Source organism: Castor canadensis, chromosome 1 (genome assembly GCF_047511655.1).
Source record: "Castor canadensis chromosome 1, mCasCan1.hap1v2, whole genome shotgun sequence".
Taxonomy (NCBI): Eukaryota; Metazoa; Chordata; class Mammalia; order Rodentia; family Castoridae; genus Castor; species Castor canadensis.
In genome coordinates this window covers 120,788,094-120,813,582 of record NC_133386.1, presented here as the reverse complement: position 1 = coordinate 120,813,582, position 25,489 = coordinate 120,788,094, and the positions used below count along the sequence as shown (strand labels likewise).

Genomic DNA, 25,489 nt, shown 5'->3' with positions numbered 1-25,489 from the left:
TGTGTTTCTCAGTAAAGTAGGAGGTAGAATCTTTGCTCACACTAAGGCTAGATTAATAGTAGGGATAAGAGAAACAATTTGAACTATGGAGAAAATCAGTGTAAAATTTGAGCCAAATGAAACACTGACTGCTCAAGGACATAGAATTCTCTATGTAAGTGTGGTGTATTGATTATATACACCTTAGAACTGAATCTCCTTAGCTATCTGGTGGTACTTAAAGAAAATGCTTCAGGGCCGGGCACTACAATCCAAGCTACTCAGGAAGTGGAGATAGACGAATCACTTTCTAAGCCTAGGCAAAAACATGAGATCCTAACTGAAAAACAAACTAAAAAACCCAAAAGGATCAGGGGCATGGCTCAAGTGGTAGAACACTTCTGATTTCAATCTCCAGTACTGCCAAAAAACAAAGGCGGGGGGAGGGGGTGAGGAAAAAAAACTGTTTCAAATTTTATATCCTTTGAGTTAATAATCCTATGATCATATTTTTAAATTATTGAAACAATAAAATTGCCTTTTCTTTAAAATAATGATTATTTATTAAGTGATAAAACTAAAAATAGAAATTTCCTATTACCCTTTCTGGGTAGTGATTTATGAACTTTCCTAGTGGATATTTTACTTCTTAATAAAGAGATGTATTTGTCAGCATCCTATTCCAGTGTTAGACTCTATATATATTTGACATAATCTCCTTGTGTTGAGCAATTTCCTCAAGTCCATTTAATTTTGAAATAGAAATATATAATAAAAGCTAATAGAATTTGTAGTAATTATGATAATGATACATATATCACACTTATACTGTGCTACACACTCTTTAAATGCTTTACATATGTTAATTAATTAATCAATCCTCAAAACAATCTTATGATGTATCAACCATTATTACCATCCCATTTTTCTAGGTGGGTAAGCTGAGATACAGAGACAATTCTTAACTTGCTCAAGGTCACACAGCTGAAAATGGCAGAGCTAGAACCTGAACTTAGCTATCTGTCTCCAGAGTCTATGCTGTTTTTTCTTGTTTTATTTTCTTGATATGGTCTTGGTATGCATCTCAGGCTGGCTTCGAATTCAGGATCCTCCTGCATCTGCCTCCTGAGTGCTACGGTTATAGGTGTGTGCCCCACACCTGGTGGGTCTGTGCTCTTCCTTATGCAGTATTACTTTATTTAATCTCAAGAATATAACCAATAATATATAAAATATCTTCCCTATTTGATTTCCTATTGTTCTCAGTTCATTCTGTAGCATTGGTTTTGTTCAAATTTCTTGGAAAAAATATAGTGGCTTAAACATGACAGATATTTATTTCTTACATGAAAGAACTCTGGAGGCTGGCAGTCCAGGGCCGATATGGTAACTCTGTAGTTACCATGTCATAACTCAGTATCTATTCTACCACCTTTGTATATTAGTTTCATTCTTAAGGTCACATTGTATATTAAGATGGCTGCTAAAACTCCAGCCAAACCCAAAAGGAAGGTAAATGGCAAAAAAGGATGAAAGGAGGCTACTCCTGTCTACATCAGTCTTCTTTATACAAAGCTCTAAACAACACCTCTACTCACATCTTATTATTCAAACTTAGTCACATTGCCATTCTTATTGGGGACTATGCCTTTTATTCTGGATAGCAACATTCCTGTCTAGAAGTTGGGTTTCTGTCTCTCATGAATAAAGGGATAATGTCTATTGGAGTTAGTATCTAGCAGTCTGTGAAATCTCCTCCTTGGTAGCTACATCTTTTCAAATGGGTCTTTAACATTGATTATTTATATCATTGCATTTTGAACTGAGAATTTAAATAAATGACATGTAAAGAAAAGAATTGAGAAACATTAGAATGGGATTTCTTGTCAACTGTATGGCATATACTGAGGACAATACAAAACTCAATTTGGATAAGGAATAAGTCAGATTTGCAGTAGCCACATTCGTATCAGAGTTTTAAAGTTAAGCCCTGCCATAAAGTGATAAGCCTAATTATACATCACATAAAGTGTGTGCTACATTATTAACAGGTCAATTGAAAGCAACACTGTTTAAACTTCTGGCTTCTGCATGACAAGGGAGGATGAAAAATCTCATTTATTTATGTATATAGAAAAGATCAATTATTGGATTAAGTCCTAAATAAATGATAAGGAGGAAGTTACTTTGTGATTTCCTCTCTCTTATAGGAGATACACATTCTAGCTTGCCCCAGCTTATAGAATGGAAGACTTGCTGTATCTGACTTTATGTAGTTGTGGAAACCCAACTTTTATTTTGTAGGAAAAAAAGATCAAAGTGTTTTAGAGAAAAAAAAACAGTTTAGTGGAAATGTATTTTTGTCCACTGAATATTATGATGAGCTTCAAATGGTTACTTAAACTTATTTCTTGTTTTACTTATACCCTGGATTTCCCAACTGTTTTTGGAGATATATAAAAACTTTATCAAAGAATAGAATTTTATGCATGATATACATTTAAAAAACAAATGTATGAAACTAAGGGCCATAATCCGTATTCTTATTTCCCTGTAAAAGACAGTATTCTCCTGGAGTACAAGATAGCTAAGTCAAGTCTTTTCTTTCCGGGTAGAAAAAGTACCTTCTCTTTTTCTAAAGAGAGTTTGAATGTTAATATTCATTATAATGCTTTGTCTTTTAGCTATTACATTTTAGATGACTTAAGTTTCCAGGAAATGATTTAAGAATTTGAACTAGAATGACGAAGTCTTTTTTTTTAATCTTCATTTTGAATTTATTAGGAACAAAGTTCTGATCTTAAGGGTCAAAGATATTGAATGGAGGATTATGGTTTTAACAAAGAATTTCATGTGTCTCCTCTTTGTTATTATATTTTTTTCCTCTTGTTGCACAATTAGTAAACATAGTTTACTAGTGTTGTTAGTTCTTTATTTGTTGTGAGCTTTTGAGAGTGGATTTCAGTTGGAATTGATTTATTTTGTGTATTTAAGCTAGATTCCAGATGTTTAAGGTTTTTCTCCAAGCTAGTACAAATGATTAAAAATGATTTTACATTGATTATTTGTTGGCATGATAACATCTTGGCTTGATTGGGTTAAGGGGAAATATAAAAATTAAAATATGGGTGTTAGAAAAATTTAAGTTACATATATAGCTTAGATTATATTTCTGTTGGACAGAGTGCTTTAGAAGATACAACATGATCTCTGTGGAGCTCTGGTCCCACCATTGTAAAGATTCTGATTGATACTTGATTGATTCTGGAATCGTTTTATTTTTGATTGTCATGATGTTGAAGTTGCTTTTCAGAGTTTTTACAGTATACTATTTTGGAATATAGAGCTCTTGGAAAAATCTTTTCTTGGTCTCAGACAATGAACCAAACTACTTTTGCTATGAAAGAATTTAGCCTTTTAAGCTTTTCCTTATGCTTAGATCATCTCATTTCTGAAGTTGGACCTTTCTCCATGGTGTAGACCTTGTTTTGCATTTCATCATCCTTTTATTGATAAAATCCTCAAATTTACTAATTTAATCTCACTGATTCTATTTATTCCATCTATTTGACCCCTTACAATCTAGAATGAGCTAGAATTATGTAGAAGAAAGAATGTGGTATTTAGAGGCAACACACTTAGATTCTAATTCTGGTTCCTCCTTTTATTAGCTGAACAGTCCTGGACAAGACACTTACTGAGCCTCCAACTTTTTAATGTACAAAATTAATGTCATGAGGATTAAATAATACACTATACATTGTTATTACCCACCTGTGGTCTTATTCAGAGGTCTTTCCAATCTTCTTGACAACATTTGGCTTCAAGAGTACTAGGTCTTCCCTTCCCTTCATCCTTTTGTATTCTTGGTTCCATCAATGCTTAATCCTTTCAATGATTATGGTTTTGAAGAAAATACAGCAAGCGTACAGATGCTCTTTAACAAAGAATGGAATTAGTTTTTATTTAAAAATCTCAAATTTTGTCATGCATTAAAATAATGTCATAAGAACAGTACCTAGAAATATTTCTTATAATAAGCAACCTACCTGTAATTTTTTATACTAAATAATTATAGAGCAGCTCTTATCCTCAACTTGCACAGAGGTACCTCTATCTCTGTATACATTAAGCTTTGAACACCAGTTGCTTTGAGTATGAAATCTGTTACTACAGGTGCTTGATGCATAAATGGATATTTGGAGATGTCAGGGAAAGATACTTTTTAATTGTATTCAGAATTGTATGTCTTAATCTATAATAGATCAAGATTTACTGGTTTAAAAAATGGGTGGAATTAACTTAAGAAACAAACTCACTTTTTTAAGATTAACACTAATCATAAATTAGTGCATTGAAAATTTCATCACTTTGAAAATTTCATCAGTCAATTATGCCAAAGTAGAATTCTTACAGCTTTTTTCCCAAATTTCAGAATAGTTTTTAATGGAATTATGTTTTAATAAACCTAGTGTAAGTTGAGAATATCATATAAGTTAAAAATGGAACAACATAGCTTATTAACACAGTACACTATAGAGTATGGATTGTTTGCCTTCCTGATTCTGTGGCTGACTGGGAGCTATGCCTCACTGTCAGTGCCAAACATCAAAAGAGAACCATACTGACTATCAGTAGTCCAGGAAAAGATCAGAATTCTAAATTAGAATTGTGGTTTCTGTTGAATGCATATTGTTTTTGTGACATTGTCAAGTTGAAAAATCTTAAGTTTAACCACTGTAAGTTAGAAACTGTCTCACAAAATGCAAATCATCACTTGAAACTTGCATTTAATTTTAAAAACTGAGATAAAGATTCAGAAAAAGACTCATTCCCCAAAAGGGGAAGAAGAAAAATACTGTAAATTGTAGGAAATGAGTTTCAAGGGAAAGGCAGAAAGGAACTTTTCATACATTGAATTCTTGCTATGGTCCAGGCTTTGCTCTTGATAGATGATTTATGTATTATCTCGTTTTATTTCAGGCTCACTACAGTCTTTTAAGAGAACTTGTTCACCCTATTTTATGGAGAAGAAAGTTGAGTGACAAGTTTGAGACCAGGAGCTCAAAGCAGCCTGGGCAATAGGCTGAACAAACCAAAATACAGAAAAACCCCAAAGTAGCAAACATGTTAGTAACTTTGTTCTTTGTTTGAGTCTTTCCTTGTTATTCCCCTTTCCCACATTACTTGGTAACCACTTGACTTTGGACATTCCAGTTCATGCTAATTATGATGGTAGAGTTGGTCTCAACTGTTCTAGCAAAAGTAAGTGAAACTTGAGTGTTTTTATACGTGGACATCAAATGTGAGATTTACAAAATGTATTTTGTACTGTTTTGGGAAACAGGTTTTCAGGCCAGTCTTTAGAGTGGGTTGAGGATAATTCTGGAAGCCTTCCCTTCCCAAGCTAGAAATGTCAACAGATCATTCAGGTCTGAAAGTTGTGGAACACTAAAATTGAAACCCTTCTCAATGTCTGATTTCTTTCTTACATTCTCTTAGAACCCAGCTCTTGTTATTCTGCCAACTACTTCTTTTCTTGGTTGGCAAGATTAAAATGATAATGTGAACGAGGCCATGGCTTTCAGGAAGACATCTATATTTATTTGAAATATCCTCACAAATGTGGCTGAACAATCTCTGCCCACTTTCCCCAAAGTGTTCCTCCTCCCTACACTTTCCTGCTTGTCAGCTTTTTGTGTCTTTCTCAGGTGCACCATGACATTCCTGCCTTCAGACTTTCTGAAACTTTTTTTTAAGAAAGCCTGAAATATACTAAATATCTTCTTGTGCTTTAGAAGGTTTGTGACAGATGTTCTGTTCTGATTCAGGTATAGAATAAGGAGTTAATGAATTCTTGAAAATTGAATACCATCTTTTCAGTTCCATGCCCCCATGTTAGAGAAGGCTAGACAAGATATTTATACATTATGACTTGTAAGTCAAGTAGCTTTTGAAAAATTCTTTTCCCCTTCCCCCCCATCCAAAGAGCTCTCGGAGGCATCTGTAAATTACTAGAGTAAATAAATAATCCTCAAAAATCTTCAACCTTTTCACATTTCTTTCCTTTTTATTTAAGTGAATGAATGTTTAAGAAGCACCTGTCTCCATATTCAGACTCCTAATCTTGTATTTAAAAAAAAAAAACAAAACTACATGATGAGTTACTGTTTCATCAGATAATTTTATTTCAAAGAACAAAAATGGAAGAATCATTTTCTTCCACTCTGCTGTCGTTGTCTTTCTGTTTTCACTTGACTCCCCTTGTTATCCTCCTGGAATTGTGCCTCTGAAGCTTGAGTTCCTTTCCTTTTTCTGTAAAACTGAGAAACAGAACAAGGCATGGTTTGAAGTCAAAAGTAAATTCCTATGTTTAAGGGTAGCAACCATTATAGCCTTCTTGAGGCCAAAGCCTGCCAAATGCCTGGCGGTTGGGTAAACCTCTATTCTAGGCAACTTTAAGAATGTTGAGTTTTGATACATTGTTGCCAAGAATATAAAAAAACCATATCACTCAGTACATTAATTTTTTTTGTCTGGCAGGATACTGAAAACTCAAAATACAGCCCACACATGCAAATTTGTTGGAAGACTACATTTTCCAGAGTCTCAGAGTATGATAAACCAAGTTAGTCTTGATTTTAAAAATTTCCTCCCACTTTGCCTCACCGCCAAGCTCCCTAGGGAACCCTAGTGAGGTAACACTGAAAATACTGTCTTCTACATTTTGAAATAATAGTATTGCTTTTGACTCAGCACCATTTAAATTTACATATGCACAGGAAAATATAAAATTGCAAGGAATGTATACCAGCTAGGAGGATGGTGCTTGAAGAGGAAATTGAAATGTTATTAAAACTACTTCAAATATGCCCACACAAAACTTTGCCCATCTTTAAAAGGGAAAATATAGGGTTGGGAGTGTGGCTCAAGTGGTAGAATATTTGTCTAGCAGATGCGAGGCCCTGAGTTTAAACCCCAGTATCACCAAAAAAAAAAAAAGAAAACACATAATCCTAAAGGAGCATGTGTAAATATATATATATGTATACAAATATATACACAAATAGAAGCATACAAACATATATATATATATACACATCATGTATGTATTATGTATGTATGTATAATGTATAAAGAAGCTTCTCTTCTTCTCCAACCCAGGGCCTTGCATGTGTGGTAACACTGAGCTACAACACTGAGCCTTTGTAGCTTTTAATTATTTCTTTATGTAAGTTCATTAATGTTCTAAGATTTTTTTCTTGTTAAATGTTCTAAGACACTTTCCTATAAAACATCGTATGTGTATATTTCATCTTTTAAAGCTGGTAAAGCAAGGTCATATTGCAAAAATTTTGTTTATAACAAATACTGATAGTACAATGTAAGGTATACTCTTGTTATTTGTTAAGCTTAATTCTATAGAACTCAGATAATTTTCACATAAAGAAGTATTATAGACTAATTTAGAAGTAGGTAGGCTACCTTAAGGGAAAAATATAATTTTGAATATTTGAGTATTTAGTTCCTTCAGTTATTAAATTTTCTTTTACTTTGGGTAGAATAATAATTTTACATTTTTCTAATTAGAATAAATGAGGTATCTGCAGTGGTCCTTAGAATTGAATATTATAATCTATCACATTTAGTATTGATTCAATAATAATATGTTAAGCTTAATATCAGGTTGAAACCATATGAAGTCTGAGCAAAATCATTAATTTGTGGATAATATTTTGTGTTAGGATTTTATGAAGAATCTTAAGGGCCATTTAAGTCAGCCTCTCATTTTACACATGGAAAATCTAAGGCTCAGAAACATAAGTTCCTTTTTAAGATCTTGTAATTATTTAATGAAAGAGCCAGAATTAAAAGTCAGATTGTTAGATTCTAACCATAATCAATTGTAGAGTGTGAAGTGGGAGAATAATGTTCACAGGAAGCAAAGTTACTATTAAGTCACATGTATCTGTTGTGTTCACGGAAGAGTCAGTCATTTTTGCCAAATATTCTAAGTTAATAAAGTTGTTGGCTGTGATAAAAGTAAATCAAACATTTTTCAAGGAGTATGGATCTCTTCTTACTCTTCCAGTTCTAAATTGTCATTGCCAAACGATTGAAACCTGAGAAATCCTTCCATATGGATTTCCTTCTGTTTACTGACATCCCTATTTGCAACACTAGTGGATGTCTTTGAAAGCAGACAGGCTTTCTAGTTTTAGATGACCTTTAATTCCTCCCCATTCCTCATTTAAGCAGGTAAAGTAGACTTTTCTCTCTTTCTTTCTTTCTTTCTTTCTCTTTCTCTCTCTCTCTCTCTTTTTTTTTCTTTCAGATAAGACTGTTTGCATATAAGTACCATTCTCACATTTTTTGGTGTATATTCAAAAACTTAGCTTTTCCAAATAGCTGTATAAATTAAATTTTTTTCCTGCCTGTTGTAGCATTTCACCTTTAATAGTATGTGAAAAAAAATCTTTTCTTTAATAAAGATTCCTTAGTTAAGAAGATGGATATGGTTGGTTTACCTCCTATTTAAGAATGAATATAGAATTTTTAAACCTGTAGAAATCACCATTAAGAAGGGGACTAAGGTAGAAAGGAGAAAAATATGTTTTAGGTCATAATACATATACATATATATATGTATTATATATGTGCACACACATATATATTGCATATGTATGTGGAAATATTACAAGGAAACTTCCTGTGTAGCTATCTTAAGCAAACAAAAATTGTTTCGTTTTTTGTTTTTTTTTTTTTACAAAAACAGAGAACAGGAGGGCAGAACAGGTCCTGTCTGGGGGATTGGTACTAGTGGAAGGGGTACTATGTGGAGAGGGGGTATAGGAAGGTGAATATGGAGCCAACATTGTGTACACATGTATATAAATGGACAAGTGAGACCTGTTTAAAACTATTCCAGGAATGGTGGGGAGGGAGGGATAAAGGAGAATGATGGGGGGGTAAATTCAGCTATGGTATTATAAGAACTTTTATAAATGCCACAATGTACCCCCAGCACAACAATAATAAAAAAATAAATAAATAAAAAGCTTCCTTTCAAAATATCAAGGTAGTCTTGTAACCACTCCCCCACTCATCTCTCCCCTGCCCGACTCTGCCCCCTGGCCCACCCCCAAAGTCCCCATAGAGTTATGAGTTCCAAAGTCATTGAACTTCAGCTTTCCCATGAGATTCTCATAGAAGGACCTGGGACACTAGGAACCTGTTCTCCTCTATATTCGCCCTTGATAATCTTTTTTCTAATTTTCTTTTGTCACTTATTCTCTCCCTTGGGCTGATTTGTCATCTTAAAATTATAATGCTGAAAGTTTATGGAAACTGCTTAGTGAGTAGTTTTGCTATTTTTATAACTTTTGTTAAAAAGATTTAAATCTCAATATTTTGTTATTTAGTACTTTCTCTGTTTCAGACTGTACATATTATGTTTTTTAATTTTCACAACAGTCTTATATGGTAAATAATATCTAATTTTACATTTGAGGAAACTGAAAGTATGTAAGTAACCTAACCAAAAGTGTCAGCTTTCAGAACTTGAGTTCTAGTTACATTTGAATTTGAGTTCCGAGAGCATCAGACCCAGGTGAGGATCATGGTTCTACACCAGCCTAGGCAAAAAAGTTTGCGAGACCCCATCTGAATGAAAAAAGGCTGGGTGTAGTGTTACACACTTGTCATCTCAGCTAAGGTGGGAAGCATAAAATAGGAAGATCATAATCCAGGCTGGCCTGGGTAAAAACCAAGATCCTATCTCCAAAATAACCAAAACAAAAAGGACTGGAGTTGTGGCTAGGTAGAGCCCCTACCTAGCAAGTACAAAGCCCTGAGTTCAAACCCCTATACTACCAAAAAACAAAACAAATAAACAAACATACCCAACTCTGAACAGGTCTTCCATTAATCTCTGACTTTTAGCCAGTTTATTACTCTAATATACCAATGTCAAAAGTTTGTATGTGTATATGAACTTACATGTTTATCATATGAGTGTGTGAGTGTGTACTGAGAGAAAGAGTGACTCATTAAGGAAAACACAAAATGATTAAGTTACACAAAGCTTCTTTATTTTTAGGATATTTGTGAAATTTGCGTTTTATAATTTAATATGTATAGAACTTTGGACTATGGGAAAATATTTCAAGGCAATAACCAAGTTCCTGAAAAATCTTTATTTCTCATTTCTCAAACTAAAACCCAATTACATTTTTTTTAAAGAGCTGTTGAATTTTAGCTTGTGAACTTGATGAATTAATAAAATATAGAAGGTTTCCTTACCCAGAAATATTACTAAAATTTTGTAAAGAAAAGGTTTTGTAAAGTATGAAACTACCATGTTGGGTCACCTTTGCTATATTCTAAAAATAAGAAATAACAATTCTTAACATAGATATGGCTTTTAACCATTGGAAAGGTGTTTCAGCATCTCCACTGTGACCTGAACTTGCTTCTGATACCCTGGAGTCATTCTCTTTCATAGAACATTTAAACCCTGGTAAGGAATGGCTGTGATCATGCCAGAGCTTCCTGTTACCTGTTACCTTGAGGACAGTCTTACTGCTTAACCTGGCCCAGGACTGCCATTGCCATGTCCTCCTTTCTAGACTTCTCTTGACTCACCCAAGCTGGGGCCTTTCCTGGCTCTGGGAACCCTTCCTCTGTTGTCTGTATTCTCAAAAATTGTCTTCTCAAGTGATATCTTTTTGATAAAATGATCTTTGATTCTTGAGTCTTATGCAATTTTTTTCTTTGAATGTCATAACTTATGCCATTTTAAAATTATCTCTTAATATTTATAACATCAGTTTGTATCTCTGTTTACTTCCATATTAGTGATTCAGGCAAATTTTCATTCTTTTAAAATTAACTTTGTTGAGTTGTAATTTATATACAAGAAAATGCACACATTTTAAGAGTAGAGTCTGAGTTGTGTGAAATTTGACAAATTTGAAACTTAATTGTAACCCCTCCCACTGTCAAGACTCACAATATTTCCCTCCCCCTGGGAAGTTTTCCTGTGCTCTTTTCCGTCTGTGCCCACTTCCCCACATCCCTCACAGCAGGAAAACCCTAATCTCCTGTTAAAAAAAAGGGGTGGTTTTGGCAGTACTAGGGCTGCAACTCAGAGCCTCACATTTGCTAGGTTGCTAAGCAGGTGTTCCACCACTCGAGCCACTCCACCACTCCTTTCTTGTGAAGGGTTTTTTCAAGATAGGGTCATGAGAACTGTTTGCCTGGGCTGCCTTTGAACCGCACTTCCCCTGAGCCACCGGTAATCTAACCTACTTTTTGTCACTATAGATTTAGTTTCCTTTAAATAGAATTTCATATCAGTGAATCATACAGTATAAACTTGTGATATGGTTTCTCAACTTTTTTTCTTTTTAAGAGTCATCCATTTTGTTAACTGCATCAATTGTCTCTTCATTTTTATCACTGAGTAGTATTCCATTATGGATGTCACAACTTTGACTTCACATGTTGATGAACTTGTTTCCAGTAGGTCACTTTTTCATTTGACAATTTATATTACATTTTCTATTATCCCCAATTTACAAATAATTGTGTGCTAATATCATATCTGTTTGTAACTTGAAAGGAGGCCTGTAATGATGAACCTTTTAGTTATATGTTAATTTTAGATAGATGGTTTTGTCTATTTCACCTCAAACAAGCTTGATAGATGCATAGGGACTGTTAAATTTCCTTGTACCCTAGTGCTTGAGATAGCAACTGCCACACTTTATCTTTGTGTGTCATATTTGTTGTAATAGCAATAGCAGCAGTAGTAATAATAACAGTTTTTCTCATAGGGTTATTAAATCATATAAGTTAGGTTCTATTATTTACATTTTACAGATGGAGAAACAGATACAGAATTTAAACAACTTGCTTGTCTGAATCCTTTTAGCTCTACTAAATCAGTATTTAATTATTACTTTTTGAACGAATGGATGATTGTGTAAATGATTAGCATTTACTTAATAGTTCTTTGAATATGTGTTAATTACACAAAACTGAATAGCTGTCCCACCTGAAGTGATCCTGGTTTTCACCATCCTTCCCTGTCCCTAGGGTAAGTAAATGATATGACTATTAATCTGATGCACACAGCAACTTCTTGAACTACACTATAGTTGACTGAGATGCACCAGCTGTAACATACCGGGGGCCATGCTGGGTGAGTGCCTCCAGTGGGCAATGCTACACAAGAAGTACACTTCTAGTATATTAAGACACTGAGATTTTTGACTTGTTTGTTAAAATTAATATTAATTACTTAAATTTTATGGTCTCTTTAAGCTTGATAATTTATCTTGATATTTTATTTAGTTATAGTTTTAAATTATTTTGAACATTATTTGAGTTATTTTTATTTAATACCTTTTTGACTGATTAGTCTGTTAGTCTAGTTGTATTGAAGTTGATGTGTGGTTTCATCTTTTATCTTAAAATAAGGAACCATATACATTTTTAGATAGTTTAAATAACCTGTTACTTTCAGCAAACTTCAGTTTGTAGGTTGTCATTAGAAAGTTTTAACAGATATTACTAAGTGAGATTATCATTTAAAAAATAAACAATAGGTGGAATTCTGTAGTGTAGGTCATGAAAGCCACACTGGCCTGGCCTGTTAGACACAGATCTGGTCATGCCATTGCTTTGAAGAGTGGGATCTTCATTAGAGGCACAGTTCAGTTCATTTTTGGCATGATCTGGTCTGTGTCATTCTTCATCCTTCTTCTTATCTCTGTACTACAGTTATGTTAAACCTTTCAGTTCTCAGAATACCCAAGCTTGTCTTTTTTATAAGTCTTATATATATTGTTGCTTTCTGCCTTCTCTTTCACTTCTTCCTGTATGTAGCATTTCGAATGTCTCTTTTTCTGTATCGTTATTTATTTGTATGGATACCCCCTTCCCATTGTGACTTTCTGGAGGGCATGGACAATAATATCCCCAGCACTTGGAAACCTGCCTGGTAGATATTTGTTATGAAATATTTAATTGTGTGAATGAGCGAATAAATTATCAAAGAATGAGAACAGTATCCCAACCTGCAAACTTTGTGATCTTGTCTGCTTTGCTGGATTACATCCTGGTAAAGCGATAAACATATCAGTCAGTCATGTTGCACACTCTAGCACTCTGGAGGATTGCAAATTTGAGGCCAGCCTGGGGTACATATGGAGACCATTCCTGCCTTGTATTAAAATCACTGTTATAGTTTATTTGGAGTATAAAACTATCTCCTAACTAAGAAAAGATTGGAGACCTCTGTTTCAGATATGCATAGTTATGTGTGAATGAATACCAACTTATTGGTGTAAAGAAACAAATGAGGGCTGGGGTTGTAGTTCAAGTGGTAAAGCACCAGCTAGCAAGCACAAGGCCCTGAGTTCAAACTCCAGTACTGCCAAAAAAGAAAGGAAACAAATGGAACTTTTTGTATATAAATGAGTATACTATATATATCTGTTTATATAAAATTTTATGCTAAGAATGATCCCTGGGACATTAGAAACTCATTAGAGTGTTAAAGTAGCTGGTTTAAAAATAAATGAATTTCTTTAGAAACTGAAAATCAAAATGGAACCAAAACCTGAGAATTATGTTATAAAAACAAATCTAAGAAACTTGACACCCAGTTAAGAATGTAAATATTTTAAAATGAAAGTTTTTTTTTTAAGTTACTACCCAGGTAAAAGCGTCTTTCAGCTATACTTACTGAGTGACTTATTGCCTTGTACTGCTGAAGGCACTTGAGATACAAAATCAGTCTGAAGTTTCTAATGGTTTAGCCCTTAGAAAAAATGATGCTCAGAAAACACTATATTCATATTTATGTGTATGCATGTACTATAAAATATTAATGCACAGGAGACAAGTCTGTTTTTCTAGTCAATAACCAAAAGTGTCTTCATATAATCAAACTTAAAGTGAAATGTTGAAGTTATTGTTAGAAAGACTAAGGGTAATATGTTAGGTAAAAAAAAGGAATTGTACTTTGAACTTCCTCAAACATTGTGAACAAATACAATTGATTCTCATCAGTTATGTGCTTGTCCTGAGTAGTAGACTATGCTATTCAAAAATTCTGCTGCCCTTCCCTGGGAAAGCATTATGTTTCCCTTCTCTACTGGACATCATGCCTGGAGTTATGGCTTGCTTTGACTAAAGAAATATGAGTGGACGTAATTTATGTTTACTTATGAGCAGAAGCTTTGGGTCAGAATAGTCCCTATACTCTTTTTTCCCCTAATTAGCACTAGTTTCACATTGATGTTTCTCCATCACCCTATGTATAAAATGAAGATACAATGCTTACATGTAGTTGAGCCATAGCCAAACTGTTTGACATGTGGCATGAGCAAGAAGTAAGCTTTTGTTATTAAAAGCATTGAGATTTTGTTACTGGAATGAACCTAGCTCTGTAGTTCTCAAACTTCTGCATGCATCAGAATCACATGGAGATTTTGTTCAAACACAGATTTAACAAATTAGATTGTTTGGCTCCCCTCTAAAGAGTCTCTGAATTCAGCAAGTCTGAAGGAGTGACTAAGTATTTGTAGTTCTGATGTGAAAAATAGCTTTTGTGCAGGGAAAGTGGATAAGAAAAGTAAGCATGGATGGAGTCTTGACCCAAATACACTTATAGGCAGATCATGTCCTGAAGTGAGGAACTGGATGGACATTGGTTCTTTTAAAACTGTCCTGCTCTTTGTCCATGTAAAAAGTCTGCATATTACCAGTAGAAAGACTGTTGTTCTCTGCAGTTGAGACTTGAGCAGGTATATTATTGATTGGGATGGATTGATTTACTGTTGTGTGAGGACATATGGGGACTGAACTGAGGGCAATCATTTTTCTCCCTGGCCTTGGTTTCTTAATCTGTAAAATATAATTACCTCAGGCTGTTTTAGTTCCATGTTTCCATTTTTCTAATAGCATTCTCTTGGCCAGCAATTCCAACATACAAAACATACCACAAATTAAATTTATAGTGTTTGAGAGGAAGTAAGCTGGAGTATTTACAATGTCTGTTTTTTCTTTTAGGATCAGATTCAGGATATTCTGTAAGTCCTTAGTTAATTAGAAAATAGTACTTTCCCAAAACTTCCAAAATGTTTTTGCTCCATTATTGAAAGATACATATTTGTCTTAGATCTGAACTTTGGTATTAAATAAGCATATGTTTGTGAAAAATTGCATCCTATTTTTTTTTGCTTATTTTGTCCAATATGAAAACTAATTGACATATTATTTTAATGACATAGATACCAATAAGCATTTGGAAATAAATTAATGTTGATTCAAAGATTTTACCTAATTGAAAACATTTGTTTTCATCTTTCTCACAACCATTATGGAAAGGAAAAAATAAAAATACTTGCCAATCTTGAGGTCTTTAAAACATAGTTTGGTTCAGTGTTGTGGTTATAATTTTGTTGAATGTAAATAGTTTTTCTTCCTCACAATGCCATGATTTTAAGATGCTTGTTAAATTTTTCCTTGGATTTATATGAAATACCATTTTGCTCCTACTTGGTTGTTGCCTAGACTCTGTCAAGTCTAAACACATGCCATTTGATGGGAAACTACATACAGGCCTTTCAATTTGGGTCCTTTGAAACCATAATCTGCCCCTTTTGTAAGTATTTGAAAGTTTGACTAGTGTTGCTATTAACCAGTTCATTTTGGACTGAAATTTATCCTAATTAACATTCCTTTTAGAAACACTCTGAAGGTGATTCTTGCTTGGTTCCTTAGCAATTGAAGGCAGCTTGGAGCATGACCTTTCTAGTTTAGAATTTAAAGCAAGAACAGCTCCAACTTTTCCAAGTTTAAAGAGAAATCTGATTCTATTGAAGTTGTTACTGTAAGTTTGAGTACAACTGCTTCCAATTTATATTTAGGATACACCAGAAAAAAGTGCACAGTAATCATCTGGGGACTTACAATCACTCTTGATTACCCTATAACTGCTGTCTGCCTTAGCAGTTTGCTTTGGGTTATTGAGGACTAACACAGTCAGCGGAGTTCTATTCTGTATGGAATAGAATTTGAAAAATAACATTTTATAGTACATATAGAATACTTATCAGGATCAAAAGCAATATTTTAATGCATTGGGAAAATTCACCATTTAATGGAATTTATTGGGAATATTTGAAGATACGAGTGTTCATGAAGCAAACAAAATAGTCTTATTCAATTTAATTTATTGCTATTCCAGCTTTAGATTTTTGTAGGTGAGGTTTCTTAAAATAGGACAACGATATTAGTTATTCTGTTTTTCATGTTAAGTGCCATATGCGGCTGTTACTGAACTCTCCCAGTCTATGTTACTATGCAAACAATAGTAGACATAAGAGGAAAAACCTTTTGTAATGTATTTGACCACACACCTTAAGTTTTGAATAGTAAATTACAAAAATTGATTTAACCTACTTATTAAACTATGAATATATGATTAGGCCATTGAAAATTTAAAAGTAAAACAAAAATGAAAGGCCAAAATTAATTCCATGCCAGTATTTTCTTGATATTATGATAGATAGGTAAAATAAAAATCTATAATTGTTCTTCAAATATTAGATATTAAATTATAATGTAGTATAGTACTAAGGTGAGTTTCTACTCTTGAAAATTAGTTAGGAAAACTAGTTATGAAACTTTTGGGGGGTTTATAAGAGTAATTTAATTTGACAACAAAGTACATAAACCTGGATGTGTTTTGTTTAGAATGAAGGCAACTACGAGTCATAAATTGGAGGCATCCAAGTAGACATTCTGATTGGTTTTTGACTTTTAAATTAAATTTTTCAAGTATAATCATTTTAAATATATTTATGCTTTCAATACTGATGCTATAGTAATTAGATAAATTAAAAATTTAAAGATCTAGCTATTATCTGCAATTATTCTGTTATTCTTTTCATAACCTCAGTAGAAAGTTTAATACTTGAACTTTGAGAATGTTTTTCCCTGGATGGGGGTACATTATGGCATTTACAAAAGTTCTTACAATATATCATACTTGGATTCACCCCCTCCATCATTCTCTTTTATTCCCCTCCCTCCATTTCTGGAATAGTTTCAACAGGTATTATTTTTCCATTTTTATACATGTGTATTCGGTATTTGTACCGTATTCACCCTCCTACATTCTTTCCCCACCTCCTCCCCCTTCCACTTGTACCGCTACTCCCCCAGGCAGGACCTGTTCTGCCCTCCTGTTCTTTGATTTTGTAAAAGGAAAAAAAATGACATTTTTGCTTGTTTAAGATAACTGCACAGGGAGTTTCCTTGTGACACTTCCGTGTATTTGTGTATTATGGCCTGAATTGGTTCATCTCCTCTATTTTTCTTCTTTCTACCTTACCCTCTTTCTTATGGTGTTTCAATAGGTTTAAAAATTCTATATTCATTCTTCTGTAGAGAGTACATCACTCATATTCACCTTCTTCCTTCTATTACCCTCCCCCTCTTGTATGTGACCTCATTTTGTTCACATTAAATAATGTAACATTTATTTTTGATACTGAGTGACTTAGGTGATTGTCAGGATGAAATAGAATATTTTAAGAACTATCAGTGTGCACTATTTTCAGTCTAATTTGTCTTTATTTTGTGCCAATCTTTTTGCATTTTTAGTTTGGCTTTTGCATATACTAGTTTCCTCAAATCATTTAAAGAGATAGACGATATAAAATGCTGGACTAAAGAAATTTAAAGCTGAGCTCATGAAGTAGAGTAGTTGAGGTGCTAAAAAGCTACCTTTGCATTCCCCAGATAATCAGTAAGTGTCTTGAGTAAAGATCAAGCATATAATATTAACCAATATGTGAGTTTCCTTGTACCAATTCAGTGAGTAAAAAAGATGACAAAAGACACCAGAAATGTTCCAACCCATACTTGATAAATGTTGTTCTTTGATTTTTGAGTATAATGTTTATGATTAGGTCACTGCTCCAGGTGCAGTTGAAGACACACAGAAGAGTAGGAAGACAGCATGAATGATTTGATTTATTAGCAAAACAAATGTACATCTCCAGTGAGGAGGGCCTTTCTAGTTAGGATCCATTGCATGGAAGCTCTCAGGTCTTGAGGTTATATTCAGTAGGATGGGGTTAACAGGTGGTGCATCCCCCCCCCACCCCCGTGGCCTGTTGCAAATGGTTTGACACTGCAATGGTAATAATGCCTATGCTTTTGAGAAAGTGAGAGCACCTGTGCATTGGGTCCTCTTTGACACTCAGTACACCCTTAAGACACATACAAGACCTTGATATGGGGAGAGGGCTCCATCAGGAGGGTATGGGAGGTGGGGAGTGAGGAGATCATTATTTTAATCACTGGTGCAGGGTATGGGCCATCTGGAGTTTTAGAATGGAATTTTATAACCTGAAGCATTTCTGTGTTCCTATTCATTTCTCCCTATATGCCCATGCTAACAGGTTTTTTGTTGTTGTTGTCTTTCTTTCTTCTTTCTTTTCATTGTATTTGCTTAATTAGCCATGTTCATTTGGGACCACAATGTCAGAAAAGTCTAGAAAGAACCATTTATTTTAGTCTCTAGCAAAATTCTTTTAGCACTGTTAGTAAAATTGACTAGGCTGAGTTTTACATTCTTGGTTAAAAAAAAAGATGAACAATTCTTACATCTTTTTAATCTGTTCCTAAATGTTCAAGAATTGGTTTTTTAAAATTAAACAGTTTACACAATCATATGCAAATGTGTGCTTGTAAAAATTCAAAATGATACAGCATTGGTTATATAGTCTTTAAGAGCACTATCTACAACATCACGTTTATATAGGCAATATTTTATGTTTTACCATTAATAATATTAATATCTAAGCATTTATACTAAATATAGCAGTAATGTAATATTTTACCATTAGTGATCATACACAGAACTGCTTTGTTTCGTTAACAGTGTTTCTTACAGGTCTTTTTTTTAGCATCTCAGTAGTTGGTACTTTAATCTTAAAAAAGAAAAGGCTCTCTTTTGAACCTTCGCAGACCTGAAAAATTATACAATGTTAAGCAAGTATAACAATTCTAGTAACAACCAGTAATCTCAAAACACATTCAGAATTTGTATTTGTGTATTTTTGTTTTTTATACTTACTGCTAGGGAGATCTTCTACTTTTAAAAAATATCATAAGTAATTTCATAGAATTCATCCTTTTCCAATTATGAGCTTAATAATGAAACTAACATTAAATGAAATGAGAAATTTCAGAATTAGAAGACATTAAATCAGCCAATTGTAATGCCTGTCTTTTCTAATAGACAAAGAAATCGAGTCCTAAGTAAGGTTAAGTGATTTTTTCAAAGTTGGTGGAGAAGTTATGACTCATATCTGTATCCTTAGTCAATACCCAGATTCTTTCCACTATACCATGCATTATCTCTATAGAAGTGTTTTACATGAGATTTATAAAGTATGTATTTTATATCCATTATATTTACCAAAAGAATGAAAACTGAGTAGACAGAAATTATTTTAGGAATCCAGTTAGTTTGTTCTCATTGTTTTCAGCTCATTAGAGAACATATAATGGAGCAGCACATTTACAGTACCTTACCATTCATGATGCAGCCACCCAGTAGGGTATTTGTAAACATTTTGTAACTGAATGAAATAGTAGTCTGAGGAACAGGAACATCAACCATCATTATAAGTCTAATATCACAATATTTCCTTGAAACTCAATGTAATTTAAGATTATTAACATTTTTGAATCTCTATAAATACACATTTAGGGGAAAACCTGCAAAATATGAAAAAATACAGGTCACATCAGAGCTACAAATATTTCCAAGAATGGTTTTCTAGTGACATCTGCTGGTAGAGTGTTGTAATGAAAATGATAGTAGTATCCCATGGAAATAATTTCATGAAAATTAAGCATCGGAGGAAAAAATGTTGTGGGTAGAACTTTTTTTTTACTGTCATTTACACTTCTAATTCAAGATTTTGACATTTGACAAAGAATTTTATTCCAACTATGATAACATTAATCTTCTTTATAATGTCTTATACAAGGTTTGTAATTCCAACCTGAACCTCTGTAGTCAGTTGTGTATTGACTAAATTATTTGATGCAATTCTGCAACTTCCTTTTCCTTCTTGGCTTTTCTAGCTCTGTTTTATATTATACTTTACCGTAGTCCAAAACCTTGGAAAACTAGAGGTTCAGTAAATGTAAATTTAATTATAGTACTTATGTTACTTGCATAGACCAAATAGAAAGCCAATGTATAAATGAGTTAACTGTAATATCTTTATGGCCACTTGAAAATAAAAGACTTTCATTGGAGGGCAATTTTATTAGTAATAGAGTTTTGTTTTTCTTTTATAGAAGTGACTTGTTTTCATTATAGATTATAGAGGAATAAAATATATTCAGTCCTTGCCTGTTTTCTTTATCTATACTTACTTCTTGTATGATTGCCTCTAGTCTTATGGGTATGTAAGCACTGCATATAAATGAATTAATCCTCTTCCTTGGTCCCTAGGCCTGTAGAGCCAGCTGATTATATCCCTTGCATTTCCACTTAATTACATTTAATGAACTAACACATCCCAAACTGAACATGTCTAAAACAAATTTTATTTTCTCCTTGAATCTGTTCTTTGCACATTATCTTTCACTTCATTTTCTTCTTCTCTTTGCTCAAACCAAAGATATCTTAATAATTTGTAAATTCTCTTTTACCCCACATTCAAAGCATCAAGAAATTCTGACTGAAATTTTGACATTTGAAATACATTAAGATTCTTATCCTTCTCTCCCACTCTGACCACAGCTAACTTTCCCATGCTAACTGGCCTTGTCTCTAACTATGTCCTCTTGTAGTCTGTTTTTCACCCCACAGTCAAAGCGGTTCTCTGTAAGTTTAATAAAGATCTCCTCACTCTTCTGTCCTTGCCACACCTAAAGGGCCCTTCCTCCACCCTACTACTATAATTTGATTTCTCACCACTACATCCCTGGCCTGTTCTGCTCTAGTTATGGAATCTCCTTGTTGTTCTTAACTTGCTGTACAGAGTCTCAGCTGGGTTTTGTACTTGCTTTTGCTTCAAACTGAAATGCCTTCCCTCAATTCATTTAAGTTTCTCTTCAGAGTACCAAATTTCACCTTCTTAGACCCTTTTTGGTCACACTATGTAACACAAGGAAGTTCGACTCTATCACTGCCCCCCACCCCAAATCTTGCACCTTTATGCAGTTAATGCAATTATCATGATATGACTTTTTAAGAAATTGTATCTCTCCCCAACTAGAATGTCAGGTGTATGAAAGCAGGCTGCACTGTTGTTCACTGTTTCATACTTAGAACAGTACTTATACATAGGTACTTACTCAATATCTGTTTAATAAGTCAGTGAGCATTAATACTTAAGTGGAGAATGTGATTTGATTTACATTATAATAATCAAATCCATAAAAGTATGAGGAAACTTCTGTGGTCTGCTTTACTTAAATCTTTATATCATGTCTTCTACATTTAATACCAATTATAATAGTGTTTCATAGTTAGGTTAATGTTCAGACAATACTCTTGATGTCAAGATGTAGGGCCACATGAGTGTTTTAAAGATTCTTTTTTATGGGAATAATTACTTTTTTGTTCTTTTGACATAGACATCTGACCCTCAATTGCATTAACAAACCTTATACACATGGATGGAGGGAAGAATAGCCTCTTTTGAATCCGTGTGAAGACTTTATCAATATGAAGTGCTTCCCGCAGGGTTCTGCTGAAAGAACCAAGCTTCCCTCATAATGAAATTGCAAATCCATCTGGATATGCTCCTTTTATACTTTAAAGCTACTTTTTGATGTTTTGGTCTACAATTAAATTTATTGTTCAGGGTCACAAATATGCAATGTTGACTAGACCAACTTGTCAGAATCTTTTATCTATTCAATTTTGCACAAAGATAAATGGCTATCTTTTAACAATAACATACCAAAACCAAAATTTGTTCCCAGATGTACATAATATTTTAATTGATGTACTGCTTTCTTTTTTCCAGTCAGTAAGTCCCCAGCCTACTCCTCACTGCTCCACCTATCAAGATTATGGGTTTTGAATTACCGTAAAACACTTTCTTCAGATGGAGAAAAGATAAATTTAAGAATTTTAATTCTATAATTTGCCTATGCACATTTTTAGTTTAGCATATGAATTCTTTTTATGGTGGAAATATTACATACTCGTGTATGAAAATGGAAAAATGAGACCTGTTGAAACTATTCCAGGAATGGGGGGAGGTAGTAAATTCTACTATGATATATTATAAAAACTTTTGTAAGGGTCAGTGTACCCCCACTACAACAATAATTTTTTTAAAAAGGAATATAGTGAGTATAAACATAAAAAGAAACATATAAATTCTTTTGACTTTGTTCCCAGTCTGCATAGGGTAGGTAATTATGTTGTTCTTTACCTAAATTGTGTGGTTACATTTCTCACCGTTAACATGATCACAAAGTAGGTCATGTTACTTAATGAAATGGAGTCTCAAGTGTTTAAAACATCTCTGTGCATGGATTAAATTTTTTCTGAGATTCTGTATCACCAACAACAAAAGTTAATATAGATTTATCTTGTGCATTTTCTTTGTGACTTTGTGTACAAAAGACATGCAGAAAGAGTTATCTAATTATATTTGAGGATGTATTTTTTATTTTGGCAGTACTGGGGTTTGAACTAAAGGTGCTCTATTACCTAACCCATGCCTCCAACCATTTTTGCTTTAGTTATTTTTCAGGTAGGGTCTCCCATTTTTTTTTTTTGCTCTGTCCATCCTAGATCAAGATCCTCTTCCTTATGCCTCCTGTGTAACTGGGATTGTAGGTGGGAGCTGCCACACCCACCCGATCTGTACTTTTTATCCAAGTGCTAATATTGACAAAATTAGAACATTTTTATATCACCAGTCTTTATAGATTTCTCCAAGAGATTTTGCTAGTCAGAGAACACACATAAAGGGCCCCAAGTCATGCCCAGCAATAGTTAGTACTCAATAAATACTATTCAGATTTGGAAACTTTCTTTGTGTTCTAACCACACCCAGACCTTGTTTCCCATTCAATGTTAGCCATTCTGGTTGACTGTAAAAAGGTAAAACTGTTGAGCTGTACATGAAGCCTTTTGTCCTTGCCAAATCTGTGTTGCTTTGTATTCACTGAGTTAATAAGAAAAGAGAAGTTGTGACCTCAAATTTACTTATATGAAATACCTAGCAAGTGTATGTAGCCTTTTTCTTCAAAGCAAATTACTCCTACAGGGACTGAATAGAATGAAGAATTCTGCACTCCCAGCTCTTATTAAATCCAGTTAGGGCTCTTAGAAGCTAAACACAAGTCTCTTCAACCAGCAGATCTGAGAATTGAGCCCTAGGGTGTGTTAATATGACCAAGGGAAGCATTACCATATTAATCATTTTGTGTAAGGTGACTTACTTCATTGCTTGTTGCCTCTTTGATCACGTGTAGGGCTTAGATAATTGCCTAAAAGAGTGTCACCTTAAAAAAATCAGTATTGGAAAAAAATAGCTATATAATATGCTACTTTATATTTCAAAACATGTTATTTTATGATTTTTGTTTTAGGTGCAAAGATGGTTTGAAAGGATTTACATTTTCTGCACTTAGGTAAGTAACATCTTATTTACTTTTATGTTGAGAGAAAATTTATGAGTTAACACAAAACAGTGAATATTATGTATAAGTACAATAAATATTTATGAACTCAATTTTTAACTGATAACAATTTTGAAGTCACAATAGTATTTCCAGGCCTTTGTGGCTAGTTTATTAGAAGAGTAATTTATTCAATATTTTTCTCCCTAATAATCAATCCACTTATATTTTGGGGGCCTGTTGTGTGCTTTCAAATACTATAGGGTGTTTGAAATGAAAGCTAACAACCCTCTTCAAGGAGCTTGGAAAGACAAAGATGACAATGTTTCCAAAAAGATTAATTTGACTGTTGTATTTAGGATACTGAAAAAGACAGGACCAGAGTTTGAGAGACAAAATAATAAGGACTGGGATTCAGATGATAGTGAGAGGATTAGAGAAAAAGACAAAGATAAGACAATGGGGAAGAAAATGAAGACCTAGTGACTGATATTTTCCTTCTTCTTCTTGCCCTCTACTTCTCAATCCCCTCAAGTATTGAAAACCTAAGCACCTAATACAAGGTGGTTATCAGAAAATCAGATGCCATGCAAAGAAATTGGTTTGGGAGGGAAGAAACAGAGCCCACTGTGTGATTATGAATGTGTTCAGGGCTAGAGATACAGCCCAGTGGTGGAGCAAGGCATTGGGTTCAGTCCTCAACACTGCAAACAAACAAAAAAACAGAAAACAAACACTTTAGTTGTAGAAACTCTGTAGTAACAAAAACTTTCTAAGTCACAATGCACAATGGAATTTACCTTACATTTTTCATTAAAACATCATGAAATTTATGACAAAAAAACCGTTTTTTATATCATTCTTAAATTGGCTACAAAGTATACTGTTTTAATGGAAAGTTGATAATACCAAAGGATGATTTTCTTCAACAAAAAGTTATGCCTTGCTTTTCTGACTCTCAAAAATCTTTGCAAAAAACTCAAAGTGTATCAGATATTTTTGTATCTCTTCTTCAAATCCACTTGCAATAAAGGGTTTGTTTGGGATACTTGCATTGTGTTATAGGAGAATATTTAGGGAAAAAAGTTTATTCTCGTGAGTACTCTTGTTGAAGAAAATTGTTAGTGTTATGTTTTTATTTTGTACATCTATTTGCACTGAACAGATTTGATTTCATTTTAGGTTCCTCACATTGCAAATTGATTACTCTCAGAGATTTAAAGTTGATACTCAGAAGAATAGTACTAACAGCCAAATTTACTTTTTATTGTCAAGTTTTCATTGTCAAAGACTATAGGGTTTATATATGTCATTCTTTTAACCTTCCAAAAGTATCATCTGACATGTTTTTCAGACTTTATCTATTTGCATTCTTGGCTGTCCTGATTTTTATGGCAGACATATGCTTTAAATTTATAGCATGTAACAAACACAACATTTAATATTAATTACAAAAGACAGAAAAGAAAAATGCTTGTTGTGGCCAAACTTAATACGACATCCTGACAGTATTATATTAAACTTTGATGAAGAAAAGATATTCAGATATTCAGTGCCTGATACAGTTGAGACTGCTCATGTATAAGATAGTATCTAGGCTACAAAGATAACATTCATTCAGTATTTATTTCATTATACTTTTACTTTGTCCCTGGACTTGTACTATGTATTGAGAATACACCGGTGAATGTGTCATGTACAGTATCTGTTCTCAGAATGTATGGTCTGATGGGGAAGGCAATATTAATTACAATCGTGTTGAATGTTACCAAAGAGAAGTGGAGGTTATCCCAGGAATATATTTTAGGCAGACCTA

General features: G+C 33.5%; 1 protein-coding gene across 9 annotated transcripts in view; it reads left to right on the top strand.

Moving 5' to 3' along the window:
• Tmem135 (transmembrane protein 135) overlaps nt 1-25,489 on the top strand; it is a 228,762-nt gene that overhangs the window by 181,463 nt on the left and 21,810 nt on the right. For 8 of the 9 annotated variants that reach the window (XM_074081564.1, XM_020177322.2, XM_020177321.2 and 5 more), the window contains one exon: nt 23,644-23,685. The exons of the other annotated variant lie outside the window; for it this stretch is intronic. In XM_074081564.1, the coding sequence (XP_073937665.1) occupies nt 23,644-23,685 (42 nt within the window). The remainder of the gene's footprint in view (nt 1-23,643; nt 23,686-25,489) is intronic. 9 annotated transcript variants of the gene reach the window in all.